Raw genomic sequence first — 23,439 nt, 5'->3', positions numbered from 1 at the left:
CTGACTTGTTTTAACGCTCAAGTGAAGAGGTTTGTAGTTCATCCAAAATAACTTATTTTCTATCAATTACCCACCTCATGAAGCCTTGAATTAATGAAGATCTTTAGTTTTTTGTCATATTCCTGACCCAATAATTTGATGACCGGCGGAGTTTCCGGTAGGAGACTCTTAGATGAATTACAAATTATTGGGTCAGGAACGCGACAAAAACAAAAAAAATCTCCATGAATTCAAGGCTTCACGGGGTGTGTAAATTATAGAAAATAAGCAATGCTTTGGGTGAACTACTCCTTTAACCTGAGAAACATTTCTGAAATAAGGACCTTTTTTTATCCTGTCATGATAATGACCTCATCTCTTCTCATTGGACTATTACAACTCTATGGCTCTACCAAAGGTCTTCACATTGGCTGCAGATGGTACAGATTGCAGCTGCAAGGCTTATAACTAGTTCAAAACAGATAAGAGCACATCACACCAGTTTTAGCGATGCTTCACTGGTTGCCATTCAATTGCATACATTATTTTTTAAGATTGTATCATTGACACGGCCTGGCACGTACTGTAGCTACCTCACTAAGCTAGCTCCTAACCTCCTGTGTGTCCGCTCAGCTCATAAACCGAGATCCTCAGGTGCAGTTTTACAAGCTGAGCTGTACCTATAGGTCCAGATGAATGAACTAATGCTGCGTTCACACACTGGCAGCTACAAAGATGCAGTCTACCATACATTTTCGATGGAAGTTATAGCGACATGAAGATACAATACATCCGATATTTGTAGCTGCTACAAAATCTACAATAGTTACAAAGCTACAAAAAAGTTAAGCTGGTTTCAACTTCAGATACAAAGCTACAAATATGCTGGGTAGCTCTCTGTCTTTGTATCTTTTGTATCTGCCACTGCCAGTGTGTACGCAGCATAAGGCAGTGGTTCTCAAACTTTTTCATGTCAAGGACCCCCAAAATGATATGAATTTGGCCGCGGACCCCCATCTAAAAATATTTTGTATTAAAAATATATATATTCAAAGATTAGCACACATTTTCAAGATTTTTCAAAAATAGCAGATCTACAAGCTCATAGTGCGGCACTCGGTGCCGTGCTATGAGCTTGTGTATATCTGCTATTTTTGAATAGCCAAAGTATAAAATGTCATAATTATTCTGATGCTATATTTACACATTTTTCTGGGTACCCCCTGGAACACCCTCAAGTACCCCTGGGGGTCCCCGGACCCCACTTTGAGAACCAAGGGCATAAGGGACCACAGCCCCCAGGCTTTGTAATAGCCTATACCTGTCCTGCATACAGGAGGAGCCCATGTCATCCGGCTCAGAACTATGGCCTCTTTTAAGAAAGTCATTTTACAAAAGCATTATTCATCTCGTATAGCTTGGTACTTCACTGGCTGTCATGTGTGAGTTCTTTGTTTATTGTGCTTTTACTTCTGTTTCCTCTTAACATCTATTTGCATTGGTGTTCTATATTATTGTGTTTCATTGTTTTTATTCAGTTTTTCGTCTCTTTTAATTATTGTATTTCTTTGCAAAAAAGCACTTTGCAACCTCGTTCAGAAAGATGCAATATGCATGATTCTTTATCATCGTCATTACCCTTCATTTTACTTTTGTCACTAGATGCTGTGGGAAGTAATACAGGATAGAGGGAAGTTAAGATCATATGATGATGATGTCACAAATTAAGCGGATGTTTTTCTGTTCTTCTCTCTGTGTGTGTGTGTGTGTGTGTGTGTGTGTGTGTGTGTGTGGGGGGGTGGGTGTGGGTGTGGGTGTGTGTGTAGGTTTGTGTGTGACATGAATGACAAACAGGACAGGCCCTATGTCTGCAGTGCCCCAGGCTGCTCCCAGGTCAGTGATATTGTGTGTGTGTGTGTGTGTGTGTGTGTGTGTGTGTGTGTGTGTGTGTGTGTGTGTGTGTGTGTGTGTGTGTGTGTGTGTGTGTGTGTGTGTGTGTGTGTGTGTGTGTGTGTGTGTGTGTGTGCGCGTGTGTGTGTGTGTGTGTGCGTGTGCGTTTGTGCGTGTGTGAATCACAGTGTCATCTATCCTCCTCATCCCTTATCCAAAAATGAATTGCTTTGACTCCTCACTTGTCATTTAATAAGTGCATTCATGGACTGTTTCATTGTACACTATTATCTCTGTCTCTGTCTCTGCCTCTCTCTCTCTCTCTCTCTCTCTGCCTCTCTCTCTCTCTCTCTCTCTCTCTCTCTCTCTCTCTCTCTCTCTCTCTCTCTCTCTCTCTCTCTTCTTCAATTCAATTCAATTCAAAGGAGCTTTATTGGCATGAGAAAACTTACATTTACATTGCCAAAGCAAAAGTGGAACAAAACAATCAAAACAAACCAATGTATGTACAATTAAATATTAAGTATAAATGGGCATTGCAACTTAGAGGGAAGATTATCTTACGAAACTATAAAAACAATTGCATTTTCTGTCTCTCTCTCTCTCCCTCTCTCTCTCGGCCTGTTCTGCAGTGCTTCCAGTCAGAGGACCATCTGATGATCCACAGACGCAAACATGAGATGAGCCTCAAGTTCTCCTCCATCAAGGCAGACAGCACTTTTACAGGTGATTTGGACATTTGGATCCTTACCGTTACTTCAACAACAAAAATAAATAAAAGATGTAAATGTACAATTCTATACAGACTCCACCATCAATGGGACATTACCAGGTCTATGAGTTAACAAATCAATTGATAATGACCAGCACTCATTCGATTGCAGTCTTTGATTTGTCATGTGTCTTGCAACAGTTGGAAAAGCTGTGGAACGCCGAAGCGTTCCACAGCATGCAAGTGTTGTGCAAGTGCGGAAATAATCGCTCATTACACAGACAACAAACAAATCTGAAATCTACATGTCAACTCAAAATAATTATCATGTAGGTACAGTACATCTTTGTGTCTCAACCAGTTAAAACATTTATAATGCATAATAGGGCTTGCGATATTATACGGGTTGGAATACTGCTTATTTCCTCACTCTTCTCCGCTTCCTCTTGTTTCTGTCCACTGTACTGTTGTTGAATGAATTTGAAATGCCTTGGAAACATCTTCAACGATATCTGTCACTGATAAATAAATAACGCTTAATAACACCGGAGAACAATTATAGTCTGGAGACAGCCAGCAATTGTATCACGGCAGTCTCCCACCTGCAACTCATATTCACTGTCCAGCTGGGTCTCATAGCGTAGCTTTTGTTCGTATGGTTACTCTGATCCTATGCCAATATTTTGGCTTATAGTGCCCCATATTGGGACACCTCTTCCCTCTTCATTCCCTGTATCTTCATATTCTCATCGCCGCTTGGACTGGCTGCATGCCAGTCAGTTTTAACATTGTCTGGCCTCGAGGAATGTGTGTGTGTGTGTGTGTGTGTGTGTGTGTGTGTGTGTGTGTGTGTGTGTGTGTGTGTGTGTGTGTGTGTGTGTGTGTGTGTGTGTGTGTGTGTGTGTGTGTGTGTGTGTGTGTGTGTGTGTGTGTGTGTGTGTGTGTGTGTGTGTTTATGTGTGATGACCTCTTTTCAGGATCAGTGCTTGATGAAAAAATGATGACTGCAGGTTATACAGTATGAAATCAGATAAGCTTGATACAGGCTTCAGTCCCACAGGCAGACTATGCGGTGTAACAGATCTGCTCATGTTGCAGCATGTACAGTACACTCCATCAGATTAGAGAAAACATATACTGTACTTTAAGATGCAATCGTCGCCTCAGACCCACTTTTTTTTTACCCGTGAAATGCCGCTGCATTGTTGCCGCTGCCGCAATTGTTGCCGCTGCCGCAATTGTCCACTTATAAAGTTGTCTCTTTTCTTTTTAAGTTAAGTTCATTATTTGACATCTTTTTTTTGTTACTTTATTAGAGTTTAAAGAGACAGAAAACCAAGGTCAGAGAAAAGGGAGACATGCAAAACATGACGGGAGTCGGATTCAAACCCGGGTCCTCGCGACTGACGATTAGCATGTGGACCATGCACCAAATGGCTGAGCCACCACCAGGCACACGTGACGATGTGTCTTTGTTCATCTATTACATAATAAGGCCTAATGAATTACCCGGATATTGGAGAGAGACAGGCTTTGTGTCTTAGTACAGGCATCTAGTTCGGCCCTGCAGTGCTTATCCACTTTCAACCTGGCGTGCCTATTTTGGAAATGCCATCATAATAGGCGAAAATTTACAAACAATTTTCCGACATTTTTAAACAGCTGATCTGCAAGTGAACGACGTTGTGATCTTGCAGAACACCTATTTTCACCGTGCGACTCTGTCGTACGATGAAGTATAAAATAGGGCGTATAAGCGGTTAAGAGCAAACATTTTGCCCCAACAGTGCTGTGGTAGCATGTGTAGTAAATGGTAAATGGTGCATTTATATAGCGCCTTTATTCAAAGCGCTTTACAATGTGCATTACATTCACACACACATTCACACACCGACGGCGGAGGAAACCATGCGTGTAGGCCTGTCACAATTATTACATAATCGTCTAATGACAATTATTTTGCATAATAATTGTCAAAGGAAAAAGAAAACAGCAGATCTACAAGCTTACAACGCGTTGTAAGCTTGTAGATCAGCTATTTCCGCTATTTTTTTTAATTTTTTTAAAGTATTAAATATTTCTGTAATTTCTTTGAATATTTAAATTATTTGTCATATCTGCCCAGTGCAATCTGAAATGTAATTTTGATTCATATGTTCCAATGTTCAACAGCAAAAACATTTAAATTGTTAATCGCAATTATTTGTATGACTATTAATTGTCAACTTAAATTTGTAATCGTGACAGCCCTACATGCATGACACCAACCTGTTCATCTGGGTGCAATTAGGGGTGCAGTTATACATATGATGATGAGGAGTTGACAAAGGACGAAGGCGAAGCATTAATCAGGATTTATTTGACTTCAATGGGTGTAGGTTATTTCTCAAGCCATGCCTCATCCCAAACGCAGTCACAACACTGTCACGTGACACCGTTTGTCTGTAACCATAGAAACAGCCGTCTGCATTAGTGTAAACATCAGTGTGACCTCTGACCTTGCTGGTCGTTTTTGTCTGTGTCTCTTTCTCTCTCTCACTATCTTGTCCCTCCTCCTCTCTGTCTCTCTCGCCCTTGTCCCTCCCTCCCATTCTGTCCGCCTGTCTGTCTGTCTGTCTGTCTGTCTGGCTGGCTGTCTGTCTATCTCTCTGTCTCTCTGTCTCTCTGTCTCTAGTTCCCTCTCTATTTCTATCTCTCTGTTCCTCCTTCATGCTGCCTAGCGTGCCTCCTGCAGGAAATGTCAATTCAAAACAAAGACATTCTGACCTTTGACCCCTGCCTGTTTAGACTGTGCCGAGAGGCCATTCTGATCTTATCGCACAGAGAGAGATGGGTTACCATGGAGACCTGGCTCTGTCGCCAGGGTGACAGTTGATTTAGAAACAGCAGGAGCAGCGAGGGACTAGTATGACTAAAAAGACAGCAATATGTGTAATCGATACCGTGTGACGCTTATGACATGGTCATGACTCTTGTGTCTCCTCTCCTTTGGTTATTTGGTGTGTGTGCGTGTGTGTGTGTGTGTGTGTGTGTGTGTGTGTGTGTGTGTGTGTGTGTGTGTGTGTGTGTGTGTGTGTGTGTGTGTGTGTGTGTGTGTGTGTGTGTGTGTGTGTGTGTGTGTGTGTGTGTGTGTGTGTGTGTGTGTGTGTGTGTGTGTGTGTGTGTGTGTGTGTGTGTGTGCGCGTGCGTGTGTGTGTGTGTGCGTGTGATGCCTGTAGATCAGACCCCCACACCTACCCGCTTCTTGCGGAACTGTGAAGAGGTGGGCCTGTTCAAGGAGATCGAGGAAGAGTTTCTACAGGCGCAAGAAGAAGAAAAAAACAAACAGGTAAAACGAAAAAAAATCTAAATACAAAATAATTATCACTAAATGATCACATACAAATTATTTATTTATATATATATATATATATATATATATATATATATATATATATATATATATATATATATATATATATATATATATATATATATATATATATAAATAAATACATTAATATACACACACATTGTGCGTGCGTGCGCGCGTGTGAACAGAAGAAAATCATGCACAGTAACACATGCATGTAACATTGCCATGAACACTTGACAGGCACAAACAACAAACTGTATGCATGTTCAGCATGTGCCTTTTGTTCCTAAAAGATGGCAGAAGATGAAGTGGGTTAGGGTAGCTGATTTTGAGATCTGCCCGGCCGGTGTTTTGAGTGACATTTCCTCGCAAGGGAGATCAAGGGAGACAGACCCAATTAGACAACCATCAGATATCTGACCTGCCGCAGGAAAGACACACCGGGCGATCGCATTATCCTGCCGGGAATTGAACAGTCGGGGCATCAAATACGCCAACACATACATTTGAACACACGTGCGTTTGAATAATGCTTTGGATTCATGCCTTTGCATGAAAAGCTTGCACACACACACACACACACACACACACACACAACATGTGGACACATGTACATGCTTGCTCAGATCATCATCATCATCATCATCATCATCATCATCATCATCAACAACAAAACACACAACGCACATAGAACTGAAAGCAGGCAGTGCACTGAAAGTCCAAAAAGGTCAAAGCTGCATGCTCTTTCCCCTACAGACTCTTTCTCATAACGGGTCTTCCCGTCCGAACCAACCACAACCCCAGCACCAGCACCAGGCCAAGCCCCAGCTGCAGCTTCAGCACCCTGCAGCCCAGCCTCAGCAGCATGCCCATCCCCAGCCATCGCTCCACCACCCCCATCTCCACCCCTGCTTGCCACATGCCCAGGCCCAGGGCCCCATGATGGGGCCCAGCTGCAGCCTGGCTGCCCAGCAGGCCCTGTCTTCCTCCCAGTCTGGCTCCGTCATCACCCAGGCCTCTTCCACGTACTCGGGGTGAGTACGGGTATGGATGCTAATATACACACATTCACGTACAGCAGCGGCACAAACACATAAAACACACAGACGCCTGAGACCCCCCCCCGCCACCCCCGCTTCATCACACACAACATTTTGAAACGGTGTATCTCCTGTAAATGTTGCCTTTTCTCACTCCTCTATTTCCGCTCCCTTCCCCCCATCTCACGCAGCCTGTTTTGGCGGGACTGCAACTCGTTCCGTCTGGCGCAGACTGGCAGCTCCCATACATAATTTATCACCGCTCTAATGAATTGAGAGAAAGAGCGGAGAGGGAAAAAAAAAGAAAAAACACGAATGTACGTGAGAGAAAGTCAAAGGACAGCGGGGGGAGAGAGAGAGAGAGACGTAAGTAAAGTGGCGAGACATTATAGATAGACGGTCAAACAGGCAGACAGACATTCCGCCCACAGTCCCGTCCACCCACCCCTCCCCACCACCCACCCACCCCCCCCAACTCGTCCCAGCCACCCTCCACCCAACCACCCATCACTCGTCTCACTCCCCCTGCCTTCCATTTGACATAATCCAGTAGAGTCTCGCCTCAGAGGCAGGCTGGCGCACCGTGACCCGTGTGGCTTCCATGAGTCTCTCTGGTTTATCACGCGGTTTGACAGGCGGGTGGGTCTGGTGGGTTCCCCGTTCCCCTCTTTTCATCTCAGCTCTCCCACTTCCTGGGCCTCTCTGTCTCACTGGCTTTCTCGGCTTTTGGCTGCCTGTAACTCAATACACACCGCGTATATTAGGAGCCTATCAATATGCGTCGTCATCTCTGTCTGTTTGTGTAACAGAGTAGTACTGCCTGAAGTCCAGAAGCATGTCATATTGGCCAAGGGATGTGTGAGTTTGAATCCGGGTGGTTACGTTAACATCAGACGCCTGCAGTTGTTTCATTATTATTGTGGTATTAGATGGTTGACATGGTATCAGGGAAAAGTATATTGTCCTTTGACTTAATTCTTAATTAATAATAATTGTATTTGTAATAGTTTGAGCAGACAAGAACTGGTAAAATGTCTTTGGACTGCAGCTGATTTTCCGGGGAACAACTGCAAGTCAGACACTAGTGTCAGCAGCTTATAGTTTGTCTCCAAATGTCCCAACACCCAGTAATGTGACTGAGTTGTACACATAAACCAAGGGCTCTTGAAACTTCGCAAAGCTAGAGAGAGAATTGTGTGCTCGTGCCCTTTTCACACAGGCTCATCAAACCCACATAATTGCCACAACATAGGTCCACCAGCAAGAGACCAGGTGACCAATTTCTCTGGTCCTGACCTATAGTTAAAAGGGCTACCTCTCACAGTGTAATGACAGATTTTCCCATGTCCTCCTTACAATCGAACAATAGGATTCAGTTTAAGCATCCGCAAGCACATTTTGTAAAAACAAAACAAAAACAACGGCAAAGTCTCAAATAGCCAGACAACTATTCCACTATCTCTGAATGCTACAGAGTCTGGAACTACACATCCCGAAAGCCGAGAACAGAAGCTGTCATCTGTTCGTCATTTCCGTTCACGAAAATATATTTTAAAAATATATTTACATTTTATTTTAGAATTTCCATTTCTGATAAGCAGCTAGCTATATTTTTGCCAGACCCAAGGGGTGGGCCTACAGGAGGCTTTGTCGGTCGGTCGGTCGGTCTGTCCCTCTTTTCCTCTGTCTGTCCCTCTTTTCCTCTGCACACACGTCATGCGAAGTCCGGCCATTCAGATTTCAACCACTAGGGGTCTGGCAGTGCTCCGAGGAGCACTTTTTCTAGTTTATTTATATTAGGACAAATTTGCGCGACTATAAAGATGAAACGGATGCGGGGAGGAGGCGTCATATCCGCTTTATCCTCTGATAATTTACATAGCTTCCGTGCTCCAGACGGATGCATGTGAAAATGGTCGGAGGCAACAGTCTGGCTCGCGAGACTACCGTTTAAGTAACCACGATAAGTGCTCTTTGAAGAGCCTCTTATAACATTCTGTAATTGATTATGAGAGTGATTATAGTATAAGGTGTCTGTGAGCGAAGGAGACAGAACATTATAGTGAGCAGAGGCGTAATTTCAGAAAAACACCTGAGGCAATAGTGACAACCTAAGCTATTTAAAAATAGGCGCATTTGTTTATAAATGTGAGCATAAAATAAGTCTCTAATGAATGTGTCTACTCGTTGCAACACTGTCTCACCCCCAACAGTCATAACGTGACTTATTGACCAAACGGCAACATGTGACTTGAAGGGGGGGGGGGGAGTCACAATTTGCCTTTTCGGGACTTCCGCAGGAATGCAGAAGTCCAGTTCTCAGCGTTTTTGACGGTCCGTCAAAAAAACTGTTAAAACTATGGAGGCGCACCGTCAACTTGAGCCACAGTAGGCTCCGCCTAGCGAGCTTAGGCGAGCGAGTCGCCATGCCGAACGTTGCGAAGTCCGCTTGAACCGTCTCAGCGCCGTCCGAGTTATGTTCCGATAGGGACAGAATCGGAAATCATATATTCCAGAGTGCGGAAGTCCCGAAAAGGCAAATATTCCCCCCCCCCCCTTCAAGTCACATTTTGACGTTTTCCTCTGCAATCTGCAAGAAAATGTTCAGGTGGAGCAAAGACGCATAATTAACTGCATTTTATGTTGAATGCGAATGCTAGGGGGTGGCAATTGCCCTTGCCTGGGACCCCCCCCCAAGTAACGCCCCTGATAGTGAGGTAAGCGAGTTGACCGTGTTTCGGGGCGCAGTAAATCAGTACCAGCTGAAACAGGACAGCTTGTTTCTGGTGGAACACTCCTATGTGTTGCTAAGTCAAGTCGCGGATCGGGTGTCCCACTGTTTCCCCTTGTGTTTACCAGCCGGTTTCCGTGGCGACCCAGTATCCGAGAGTCTGGCGGCCGGCCCGGTCGAACTGTTGTGGTTACGTTTAGAAACGATGTTTTCGTTCGTCTACTTTTCTCTCTCTCTCTCTCTCTCTCTCTCTCTCTCTCTCTCTCTCTCTCTCTCTCTCTCTCTCCCTCTCTCTCTTGTTCCCACTCTGCTCGTCGTTAAAGTTGGCCGCGTGCTCCAGATTCGGGCGGTGACATCATCAACGATGACCTCAGCGTAGTCTGATTGGCCGAGCGCCAGGGCCCTTATGTCAGCGGCATGCGGCACCGTGGGTTCCTGCGTCCTTTCTCTCTCTCTCTCTCTCTCTCTCTCTCTCTCTCTCTTTCTCAACCCGTTACTTTTAATTTCCACCTATCTTATCCTCCTCTTTCCTTTCTTTCTTCTCTACTGTATCATACTTTCCATTGTCACTCTTTTTTCACCCTGTTTTGTATCAAGTGTTGTTGCTTCACCTCTAATCATCTCTCGCTCCTCCCTTTCTCTCGCCTCTTCTTCCATTCCTCCATCGATTCCTCCTCTCCTCCAACCATCCGTCCAGCAGCTCCTTCGTCACCTCGGCTTTTTGTTTTCACCGTGCTGTTAACCCACGTCCCTCGTGTCCCACCTCAGCCTCACCGCAGGTCTACACAGCAAAAAGCCTCACTGTTTATTTAACTCTGAGAGTGTAACGTCTCTTTTTACACTACTCTGAGTTAAATAAACACTGAGGATTTTGCTGCGTACCATTAGACCAGTGGTTCTCAACCTGTGGGTTGGGACCCCCAGGGGGGTCCCCACATGATTTTGGGGGGGTCCCCACATGATTTTGGGGGGGTCCCAGATGATAGTGAAGTGACAATTTAAGGACTTTTAAGACCTTTTAAAACATTGAAACAATAAAAAAAAATGAAAGAAAAGAAAAAGACCATTGCTGCAACAAAAAGTAATCAACAAACTATACTATAAAACATTGGCCAAATTGTCAAATAATATAAGAAAGAGGCAAAATAGCCGATCTACAAGCTCACAACGCCTCTCGTTCTCGCGTTGCGAGCTTGAAGATCTGCTATTTTCACAATATTTATCTGTGGAACGGAGTCAAACAAAATGTGGGGTCCCCAGTTCAAATATGATTATTTTGGGGGGTCGCGGCCTGAAAAGGCTGAGAACCACTGCATTAGACCAGCTGAATCTTTTAACTTGTAACTCGCCCTGAACCTTGGATTAAAGAAATCTCTCTCTCTCTCTCTCCCTCTCTCCCTCTCTCTCTCCCTCTCTCCCTCTCTCTCTCTCTCTCTCTCTCTCTCTCTCTCTCTCTCTCTCTCTCTCCCTGGCTAACCTCAGGCCAGGGGCTCCGGGGCCCCTGCCCTCTTCCCTGCTGCACATGAGGAACAGACCGAGACAGCCGCTGCCGGCCTCCATGCCGGGCACCCTGCCAGACCCTGCCATGCAGGGGGCCTCTGCTCAGCACATGGCTGTGAGTGTCCATGCACGCTCCTACCTTAGCTACACACATGTGCATGTGCATATACAGACACATCCACACACACTCAGTCGCAAAGGCAATTTAAAAAATATATATAATTCCACTTGCCCCGTCTGTCAATCTGTTTATCTATCTGTCGGTCTGTCCATCCGCAACCCTGCCCATCTGTCTGTCTGTCTGTCTGTCTGTCTGTCTGTCTGTCTGTCTGTCTGTCTGTCTGTCTGTCTGTCTGTCTGTCTGTCTGTCTGTCTGTCTGTCTGTCTGTCTGTCTGTCTGTCTGTCTGTCCATCCCTCTGTCTGTCTGTCTGTCTTTCTGTTTGTCCGTCCGTCTATCTCTGTCTGTCCGCCCCCTCGTGTGTCTGTCTTTGTGTCTGTTTCCCCCCCCCCCCACACACACACACACACACACACACACACACACACACACACACACACACACACACACACACACACACACACACACACACACACACACACACACACACACACACACACACACACACACACACACACACACACGCCACACACCCACACACATTCATTTGCAGGTCATTATGATTTATAGATGTGGGTATAGTGGCCAAAGTGGTCAAGGACCTCCACTCAGAAATATTCATAGAGGACAGAAGAAGTCACTTCACTCCTGTGGATGAATTAATCACAAGTGTCAAACTCCAGATGGATGTGACCTCGGGAGGAACCCTTCCTCCACCCCTCCACTCTGCAAAGCCTGATTCGGAGTGAAAGGTTATCTTTTGTGACACTTCTCATTTTCCCCCTTTTTTCAGATGGACAGACACGGCTTGATGGGCATACCGGGTCCCACCCACAACAACCCCGCCTGTGCCTCGCCTCAGGTACAGAGACATTTAGGGTGTAGCACGCGCAAAAAAAAAACCTTCTTCCTGTTTCTTTGTGTCGTTATAGGCTCTATGCACAGCAGCCATATTATCACTCGCTTTACAGGTGTTACCAATGATACTAATGAAGGCTCTGTTCCATTTAGTGTAGCACCGTGGTTCTCAGACTTTTTAATTTCCACGACACCCATCACTCTGAGAGTGTACAAATGGAACCTAAATGGACCCTTACCAGTAGAATGTAACAAAGCTTTCATTAGTATCATTGGCAACACCTGTGAACGTCTTCGCAGTATGGCTGTCTGTGCATAGAGTCTATTACATCCTCTTACTGGTGACTGTGGTGAGAGGATTGTGAATGTGAGCTGTGAGTGTGTGGTCAGTGGTGACGATATCACACTGTGTGTTGCTTTGAAACAGTCAAATATAAGCCTTTCATTAACCACTTAGCCGCTTAAACCCTATATATACTTAGTTTGACCGGTGTCCCCCCAGGGCTTTATACGAGTCTAGGCCCCCTAATGTTGTCTCTCTACATCAAATATCTTTAACGAGAATAGCAGATCTACAGGAACATTTTTTTACCTTTTCGCCTATAATGACATGCCCAAAATAGGGAGGCCAGGTTGAAAGTGACCCATTGTCTCTTCATATTCTTATTAACACAAACACAGACACTCGTACACAGGGCCCCTTTGTGCTTCTGGCTAATCTAATCCGTGATTAGGATAGAGGGGAAACTATACACTATACACACACACACACGCACACACACACACACACACACACACACACACACACACACACACACACACACACACACACACACACACACACACACACACACACACACACACACACACACATGATCTATAGGCTCACAACCTGTTCTAAAATCTTTTTAAATATTTGAAAAATATTTAAAACATTTAAAATGTTCACCTGTCATGATGTGCCCGCGTCAGCGATGCCAGGTTGAAAGTGGTTAAGACAAGCTCCCAACCTTTCCTTTACACTGAACTTAAAATGTTTCTCTGTCTAGATGTATACAGTATGAATTTTTAAGAACATTTGCAAGATCAAAGGCCTAGAGGGAAAACTGTGAAGTGCCCACTGTCCAGACACAAACACACACACACACACACACACACACACACACACACACACACTCTCTCTCACACACACACACACACACACACACACACACACACACACACACACACACACACACACACACACACACACACACACACACACACACACACACACACACACACACACACACATAGGGGATATGACTTCATGCATTGACCCTGTATATGGAGTCACAAGTGAGCAGTGTATCGGGTTTCAGAGCCACTAAGGTTCATATGTGAGGCTCAGAGAGAGACAGGCAGCGCTTTGTCCGTTGACTGCAGTCAAGAGGACATGTCTCCTACTCTCGTGGTTCTCAACGTGTGGCCCAGGGACCCCCAGGGGTCCTCGAGGGGGTTCCAGGGCGTCCCAAGCTAAATTAGTTAATATAGTATCAAAATCTTTTATCCTCTTTAACCGTATATACATTGGCTATTTTCAAAAATCTAAAACAAATGTGAGAAATGTTGATTTAAAAAAAATAAAATAACAACACATATCTTTTATGGGGGTCCATGGAACTAAATATTTTCAGATGGGGGTCCGCGGTCAAATACATATTATTTTGGGTGTCTATGGCATGAAAAGGGAAGGCTCCTCAAGTAAGGCTTTCACTATTTGAACCTATTTTCGCCGGAGATATTTAGTCTAGAGTGAAAACAGGAGAACGCCTAGTATAGAGCCCTTGGGAATCTGGTCAACTAAGTATACAGTAGGGGTTTACAGTAAGCTGTAGGCAACCTCAAAGCTCTATGAAGAGTACTCGTATAAACATGTCAAGGATAAGGATTATCTATGCTTTAGTTAATGAAGTTGTCCTCCGTTCTACCAGATTATATTAAGTTATATTCTCTTCTGTCCTAATATAATCTTGTCTAGTCTTGTCTGGTCTGGTCTTATAGACAGTCTTATATATGACTTATATGGTCTTATAGTCAGTCTAGAGTCTACTCTCATCACGTACGGTGTCGTGCTTTGCTGAAGTAAGTATCACTGTCTTACAGTAACTCCACTCTCACTTACAGCGGAGTGGATGGTGGAAAATAAACTTCATGTTGTAGCTTCATGTACAGTGTGAGCATACCTTCATTCACCGATCCCTCCCCCCACCATCCACTGTTGCCCCAACTCCCCACCCCCCGCCCCCCCCTTGTCCGATCCGACTCAGACAGAAATATCAATGCGATGTGTCATCCTGCACTAGTACAGCTGCATGATGTAATGGTGTAATGGCAGGCCGCTGTGGGGAGTGTTTCTATGTAGTAAACAGAGCCTGGGACGATCGTTCTGCCTTGTCCTGTCTTGTGGGTGACTGACTGGACTGACTGATTGGTTGGTTGGTTGGCTGGTTGGCTGGCTGACTGGCTGGCTGGCTGGCTGGCGGGGTTGGTGAAACTGGCACAGGCAGCAACGGTGATCTCATTCTTGGCAGTCTCTAAATGTGTTCCCTTTTTTTTCCCTTCGCTGAATGGAGCGGAGGAAGAAGAATTTGAAGCGGAAAAAAATAGAAAAAGAAAACTTCTCCTACAGAAATATTACATAACAGAGAGCTGATAGTAAGATGGGGGGGCAAGAGCAAGGGGTGATGTCATTATCCACACACAAGCTCTCGTTTCTCTCCCTCTCTCTCTCTCCCTCTCTCTCTCTCTCTCTCTCTGTCTCTCACTCACTCACTCTCTCTCTCTGGCCTGTGCTGCTGAGTGTGGTGGAAAGTGGAGACGTGGTTTAAATTAGCTCTTACAGTCTGTTTAGTCAGATGATACATGGGAATGATAAAGTGTGAAGGTATCAAACTGCTCAGCCAGGCATTTATTGGCACACATTATCCCCCTTATGAGCATACACACACGTACACACACATACGTATGCACCCATGTACACGCACGCGCGCACATACACACACAAACACACACACACACACACACACACACACACACGCACGCACGCACGCACGCACGCACGCACGCACGCACACACACACACACACACACACACACACACACACACACACACACACACACACACACACACACACACACACACACACACACACACACACACACACACACACACACACACACACACACACACACACACACACACACACACACACACACACACACACACACACACACACACAAACACTCACCAGTACATAATTGACTTTGAGTTTAGATTTAATGTGTGCAGGGGACAGATACAGTTGCCCTAGAATCCAGAACCTGTAAAGTGTTCACTTGCTTATGCCAAGTGAAGGTTTGCTCGTACTAAATCTGAATGTACTCGTTGTAAACATGTGCTCATGAGACTGATGGAACATTCATGCATATTTTTTCTACATTCTTAAAAAAAATTATAATATTCTGGGATTACAGTTATGATCGTATACCTGACAACTAGATCAATGGTTCTCAATGTGTGGTCTCTAGGGACCCCCACGGGGGTCCTTGAAGGGAGTACCACGGGGTCCCCAGCGAAGAGCCCTATTACTATTTACCGGTAGCTCTATTTTAACACGTGTTGTGAGCTTGTAGATCGCCTATTTTCAAAAGAAATTGACAAATCTTGTAAATGCTGACAATCCTGACTTCTCTTAATTGGGGTCAGGGACCCCAATTAAGAGAAGTCAGGAAGTCAGGATGGACCCTTACAGGTCTGTAACTCCAAATGGACCCTTACAGGTCTGTAACTCCAAATGGACCCTTACAGGTATGTAACTCCAAATGGACCCTTACAGGTCTGTACCTCTGAGAGTGTACAAATGGAACCAAATGGACCCTTTTGGGTCTCAGAGTTATGGGGGTCCTTGAAATTTAAATGTTTGAGAATCACTGAACAAGATAATCAAAACACACTAACATCATGATAACCTTCTCCCTCACCCCCAGAGATCTAAACAGAACATGGGCCACCATCACCCCCAGCAACCGCACCAACTCCCAGGAATGGTCGCCGGTAGCAACCCCATGGCCAACATAGGTCACATGATGGAAATGATGTCACAGCGCCAGCAGGCGCCTCCGCTGCAGCATCACCCTTCCCCTCATCAGCTGCAAGCTCCGCCCCTCACCTACCAGCAGCGTTACGGCGCCCCGCCCGCGCAACACATGGGAAACGCCCACGGCCACCAGCTCCACCAATCGGGGAACGTCCCGCACCCTCAGGCCCATCAGTCGCCGCCTTCGCACCTGCACCAGGGTTCGCCTCTCTCCATTCACTCACAGGTAACAGTATGGATGTGTTAAATGTGTGAATGTTGCCAATAGGCTCTATGCATAGCAGCCATAAGGAAATTGGGCCTCTTTCTTACTTCCTTCCCAGGTGTTACCAATGATACTAATGCTGTGCTCCATTTCGTGTAGCACAGTGGTTCTCAAACGTTTTAATTACAAGGACCCCCATAACTGTGTATAAATGGAACCAAACGGACCCGTATTTGTAGACTCTAGAGTACACACTGTAGAGATAGAGTTACACACCCGTAAGGTGCAATTTGGAACCCCCTCAAGGAACCATGAGGGTCCAGTGACCCCACTTTGAGACCCACTGGTGTAGCAGAGTGTTTCCAGTGAGCCAACATGCACAATATCAGCACCCTGACTCTGTTTGACCAGAATGGAACAGAACCTTAATTAGTATCATTGGTAACACCTGTGAAGGAAGTAAGAAGAGGCCCAGTTTATTTCCAATATGGCTGCTGTGCATAGAGCCTATTGTCCATGACTGCAAATATACACTGAGTTTTGTTTAGCCCCACTGGCACTGGCAGTGATGCTCTAAGGATGGCAATGGATGTCCTAATTATTTGTGTACCTTCAGTTACCGCAGAGGATGACCCCACTTATTTTTGTGGTCCCATGGCATTTCCCCTAGTCTAGCACAATCATTAGGCCAACATTTCCACTTTTACAAATTTGACTCGCAATCAAAATATAAAAAAAAAATACTGGCTGGATTGACATGGAATTTACTCTGCCCCTTTATGGTCCCAAGACGATGCCCCTACTGATTTTGGTGTTTTCTGTAATGCCACCATTTTGTCAAAATGTACAATTATGCACTTGAAACCAGCAGGGAAGATTGCCATGGACCTTAATGTGTTCAGCAAGTATGAACCCTACTGATTTTGGTGACCCTATTTCCTTACTCTAGCACCGCCCTTACACCAAACTGTCCAACTGCGCTCATGTTATCTCAAAATCGAATGGGCAGATTGCCATGAAACTAGATGAAAAGCGCACAAACCTTTCCTCTAGCACCACCCTCAGGCAGATTCCTGGTTTGAAAATGATAGGATATGCACAGTCCCACTGTTCTTATAAAACGGTGCTCACGGACCAAAATTATTCAAGTAATAAGAAGCGAATGTCCGCACACGATCAACAAACACAAGCATTTCGCCCATGCAAGGGCTTCATCAGGTCAGATTCCTGGATGAACCCTATTGATACCCACCACCATCACTAAGTCACACTCCTGTGCGTTCATTTTACTTGATAAAGGTATTCTGATTCAATGCCAAACATTCAAAGTTAACCAGAGTTAATATGCATGTGTGTGTATTCTACAGGCATCTCCCATGAACCAGCCATCTCATTCCCATCATGCGATGCAGCCTAGCAGCGGCAGCAGCAGCAGCAGCAGCAGCGGCTGTGGAGGCGGAGGCGGAGGCGGAGGTCGTCGCAGGAGGACAGCGGACCAGGACCCCGACGAGAGGCGGCAGAAGTTCCTGGAGCGTAACCGAGCGGCGGCCACACGATGCCGGCAGAAGAGAAAGGTGTGGGTGTCGGCGCTGGAGAAGAAAGCCGAAGAGCTCACGCACACCAACCTGCAGCTACAGGTAGGGACGCGCACGCTATTACGATGGATGTACACACACACACACACACACACACACACACACACACACACACACACACACACACACACACACACACACACACACACACACACACACACACACACAAACACACACACACACACACACACACACACACACACACACACACAGAGAGAGAGAATACGTCCCTCTGACACTAATGTCTCCATGTGTTCCCAGAACGAAGTGACATCACTGAGGTCGGAGGTGGGTCAACTGAAACAGATTCTGCTCACGCACAAAGACTGTCCTGTGACGGCCCGCCAGAGAGAGACAGGGTTCCCCAGTGAGTAACTCCACCATCCACCTCAGCCTGCAAAACCTCCTACAAAACCTCACCCCCCAGCTTTTCCCCCACAGTGAGCCCATCACTGATCACCTCCACCTCAAACTGACGGTATTTCCTCACCGACCCCGTTACAAACTAAAATGTCCCCTTTTGAACATACGCGGGTGAGGGATCATCACGTCACCACCGGGGTTATGATGTCCCCTGTTATCATAACCTCCACAAAAAAACAACACACAGGGGCCTCATGCCGCACCTTGATTTACGTCACTGTAAGTGACCAGCAGGGATGAGAACATTTTAGTTTCCACAGCAGTGTTTCAGACCGTCTAATACAGTGGTTCTCAAATGTTTTAATTTGAAGGACCCCAGTTTGGTAATTGCATTAGGGCCGCGGCGTGGACCCCCATAGCTCTGACGGGTCCACTTGGTTCCATTTGCACGCTGTCAGAGTTACAGACCTGTAAGGGTCCATTTGGTTCCCAAGCATCAATCATTTTGCTGGGGACGCCCTGGAAGACCCTCAAGGACCCCTGGGGGTCCATGGACCCCACTTTGAGAACCGTTGGTTCTAATACACATAATACACACTTCTTTGTACACAGCGTCGACAAACGGTAAGCGTCACTCTCTTTGCTCTCCCTATAAGGGATGATTCATAATTTCCTGTTTTATACACATATAACGAACCAGACCTGGATTGATGGAATTCCATTTCTATTCTGGGGCTGATTATTTTGCCTGGCACAAATGTAGCATGGAGCCTACTGCGCTCCATGCCAGCCTTGCACTCCAGGCAAACAAAATGTTAATTGTAGCTAATAAATGTTCATTCGAAATTTACCCAGGCCTGTAATGATAGACATGGAAAACTGCACCTTACTGTAAGGCTTAGGTGATGTACCATTGGCATGTTACAAGATTATCTTTCTATTTTTGTTGTATATGGAACCTTGTATGTACAGTATTCATTTGTCAAAATAAAAGAGCTATTTTCCTTTAATCTGACCTGTAACGAGTTTCTTTTTTCTCCCCCCTCCAAATATATTTATTGGTATTATTTTTCTCCACCACCTAGATTATGACTGAAAATATATATCTCACATGTCATCCAAATTCCAATAGACAATGATAAATAAATAAACTTGAATAATAATAATAATAAAAAAACAAACATAAAACAGTTATTTCCTCCTAGCAAATCCACAAGACCTGAATAATAATCTATATTAGTACAGGTCCCAAAGGATGGTTTTCCTTAAATAGCTAAAGTCAAATTTCTAGAAGACAATTACTGTAGATTAGTAGATAATAATATGTGCTTTGTATGGGTTTTTCCAAAAGAGTGCAATTGTGTGTTTAGCTTGGAGAAGACAATATATTAATACTACTTCCATTCTTGTTTCTGTTGGTGTTTAGCTTCTCATGGAACAGATCTAGGATGCACAGCTGTGTATTTCTTCAGATATTTTTTATAATATATCAAGTAATTTTTTTGCAAGAATTCATGGTTCTTGCGCACTCCCATAAGCAGTGAAATAATGTACCTTTCTCTACATACAATTTTACACATTTGTCTGGAATATTGGCATCAAAACAGTGGATTATAGATGGGGGAATATATGTTGGCATTATCCGCATGTACTGTAATAACTAAAATCTGGTATTAATCATCTGAACCTGATCTTTAAGGCTAACTCTCCTCCATTCATCAACTGTTATTTCCATATTCAAATATTTACACCAAGCTAATCTTTTACACTCTGAGGATTCCCCAGACATCCTATTAAATGAATCATAGATCAGAGATACTTGACCCCAGCCATCAGAGTAATGTGCATCATCTTTTCCAAAACAGAAAGAGGTGGCAGTTGGCTTGAGTTACTTTGGGTCTTTTTATAACTCCTTATCTATAAGTACTTAAAAAAAACACGTTTTAATGATATGGCATATTTCATCATCATCATCATCATCATCATCATCATATGATCTCTATCATCTTTACAACACCCCTCTCTGCCCACGTTTTTAATTTGAACCCCAGTTCAATTACTGTAGTTCCTGGTTAAGAAAACGTGTTACCCCATATGGGGAAAAAGCACAAGAGATTTGTATCAATCTGAGTCAAAGTATCTCTGTGCTTTAAACCAGCTCTCCACTGCGTTTTTAACGAAGGCATTTTGTGTTTTCCCTTTTAACTTTGTATAGGAGAGTCAGAATCAGAGGTTTAAGGCCAGACAAGATGTTGTGCTGCACTCTATCTGCACCCAAGATATGTGTTCCATTTTGAAAACCAGTACATTGCTGCTCTTATTTGGGCTCCCACTGCAGTTTTATTAATTTGCGTTATTATTAATTTCTTGGTTTGCTGTCTTACCAATGTATGTGATGTCAACGTTTATTAACTTTTTCCACTTTAGGACACACACACACACACACACACACACACACACACACACACACACACACACACACACACGCGCGCGCGCACACACACACACACACACACACACACACACACGCACACGCACACGCACACGCACACGCACACGCACACGCACACGCACACGCACACGCACACTCACACGCACATATACAGAGTGCAGACTGTGACTGACAGCTGTCTCTGTGTCCAGCTGCAGGGATGAGCCCGGGAGGAAGTCCCGCCCCCGTATGTCCCGGGCCTCGTATGCAGGCCGTCCAACACAACAGCATCTCCACCTCTTCGCCTGCAGGTGGCGACAGAGGGCACGAGCTCCACCCTGGACACTAACCCTCACCAGTCAGGAAGATGGGCCCCCTGGCTGGGCTGGCTAGGGCTGATTCTCATTATACATTTGGGTCAAATGACAGGGTAACCGGAAGAGTGGTAACCTAAACATTGTGGGCACCTCCATTTTTTTCTTTCCAAAACGTAAAAAAAATATATATAAGTGTACATGATTTGAACATGCTTGAATATTTGACATTTAAGGCCTAATATTTCTACAAATGCTAGGAATTGATACAAAACCTGGGCCATTATGGGCATAAACAAGAAGTTGAAGAATTTAGATCTGATAATGATGTGCTGTGTATGTTCAAATCATGTATACTTTACATTACTTCGGACCATTTTCCAAATACTTTATTGATTTACATTTGAGATGCCCACAATGTTTAGGTGCCCACTTCCTGTATCCAATGTCAGACGTCTCAACCTTCTCTTCAGGTCCTGGTTTGTCTCCTCTTTTCTGTCCGTGTCAGTGTTAATGCTTAACTGGACAGATGAGTTCCGAGTCCAAATGAACCTGTCATTGTTCATTTATAGAATAATAATAATATTTATTATTATTAAAAGAATATTATTAATTGATGTCACCTTTTCAGGAAGCCTATTTTGCTGAACAGCAGACAAGAGAGGGAAGCCATATAATGAGCCATACCTCTAGTTTCCTTCATGGTACAGGTGCAAAAATGTATATTTAAAAAACAAAAAAAGCCTTGAGTCATTGACTCTTAAACACTGTGACCATCATGTGGCAACTGGATCAAGTTGAGGAAATGTCTGTTTCTAGTGACAACAAGCCCTTCTATATGCTATTACATCAGTTATCATATCGCTTTTATTTCTAAACCTTATCTTCTCTTGCACTTGTAGTATGTCCTAAAGAGACCTAGATCGTTTGTATTTTTCTTGTATGAATGATAGCGCACACCCAGTGCCTTGTGTTTTTCGATGCAGGGGCAGATTATACAATGAAAAATAGCTAAAGTAATGCAACTGTGTATTTTGTACAAAATAAAAATATTGCTTTATTTTTTATCATGTCTCTCCGTTGGAGGAATTCCTGGTTGTAAATGATCTGCTTGAGGTGCTTGATATTTTCCTACAATATTTCTAGCATTTGTTTAACATAACTGGTTACTAGAATGTAGCACCCAGTCCGCTTTACACTTAAAATCAAACCTAATTTGTACTTCGTGCATGGCCGAAAATGACACGAAATATAAGATTAGGCTTCAGGCTCTACATTTTGTACTGTACAGTTAATGACAATCACTGTAAATCTAATGCTAAAATAAAAAATGCATTTATTCTTGGTATTTCATTGCAAGTGTTTTTTTGTTTGTTTATTTTTTAAACTATTTTACATTGCCTTACACAGTGGTGTAAAGTAACATTAAGTACATGTACTCAAGCACTGTACTTAGGAAAAAAAAAATTGGGTATTTTTTACTTTACTGGAGTATTTCCAATTTTCAGTATTTTTACTTCTACTCCACTACATCTCAGAGGCAAATATTATACTTTTACTCCAATACAATTATTTAAAAACTTTAGTTACTAGTTACTTTGTAGATTTTGATTATTATCACAAAACATACAGTAACCACTTCAGCCCTATATATGTATACATTTAGGCCATTTGAAAATAGCCGATCTACAAGCTCACAATGCGTCGCGATGCGACACATTGTGAGCTTGTAGATCTGCTATTTCTTTTACACATTTTATACTTATTTGAAAACTTTGAACGAAACAAAATGGGACATTCTGCATAATGAGTAGCCTATTCTACTTTTGGTACTTTAAGTACATCTTGATACCGATACTTTTACTCAAGTCAATTTTGAATTCCGGACTTTTACTTGTAAAAAGTATTTCTACATTGCAGTATTGATACTTTTACTTAAGCAAAACATTTGAGCACTTTTCCACCACTGGCCTTACATGAAATACTAACCTGAGCTCTGGGTCAACAATCCCAGAGGAAGTCCCTGATTAGAGCCTTAAAAAAAAAAAAACTGGCCTAGTCTGCCATCTAGTGACTGGATTTGGAACGTGTCACTGTAAATAAGGTAATGAAACAAACTTGTGACAAACTTTTCACGGAAATGCAATGAAAAACAAGTTCTTTCATATCCCCTTCAATAACCTTATAGGATCAGTCCACGTCAGTAAT

General features: G+C 43.9%; 1 protein-coding gene across 2 annotated transcripts in view; it reads left to right on the top strand.

The window, feature by feature from the left end:
* The window catches only part of LOC308094639 (cyclic AMP-responsive element-binding protein 5-like), a 26,864-nt gene extending 4,285 nt beyond the window's left edge, over positions 1-22,579 (top strand). For both annotated transcript variants that reach the window (XM_080441410.1, XM_080441409.1), the window contains exons 2-11: positions 1,806-1,872; positions 2,502-2,595; positions 5,800-5,909; positions 6,693-6,970; positions 11,190-11,322; positions 12,120-12,188; positions 16,214-16,549; positions 17,896-18,165; positions 18,385-18,490; positions 21,130-22,579. In XM_080441410.1, coding sequence (XP_080297536.1) covers positions 1,819-1,872; positions 2,502-2,595; positions 5,800-5,909; positions 6,693-6,970; positions 11,190-11,322; positions 12,120-12,188; positions 16,214-16,549; positions 17,896-18,165; positions 18,385-18,490; positions 21,130-21,266 — 1,587 coding nt within the window. In that variant the 5' untranslated portion in view covers positions 1,806-1,818 and the 3' untranslated portion in view covers positions 21,267-22,579. The remainder of the gene's footprint in view (positions 1-1,805; positions 1,873-2,501; positions 2,596-5,799; positions 5,910-6,692; positions 6,971-11,189; positions 11,323-12,119; positions 12,189-16,213; positions 16,550-17,895; positions 18,166-18,384; positions 18,491-21,129) is intronic.
* Positions 22,580-23,439: the final 860 nt, after the last annotated feature.

Source organism: Gymnoscopelus braueri, assembly GCF_963280865.1.
Source record: "Gymnoscopelus braueri genome assembly, chromosome: 11".
In the NCBI taxonomy this organism is placed as follows: Eukaryota; Metazoa; Chordata; class Actinopteri; order Myctophiformes; family Myctophidae; genus Gymnoscopelus; species Gymnoscopelus braueri.
This window is presented reverse-complemented; position numbering and strand designations above follow the sequence as displayed.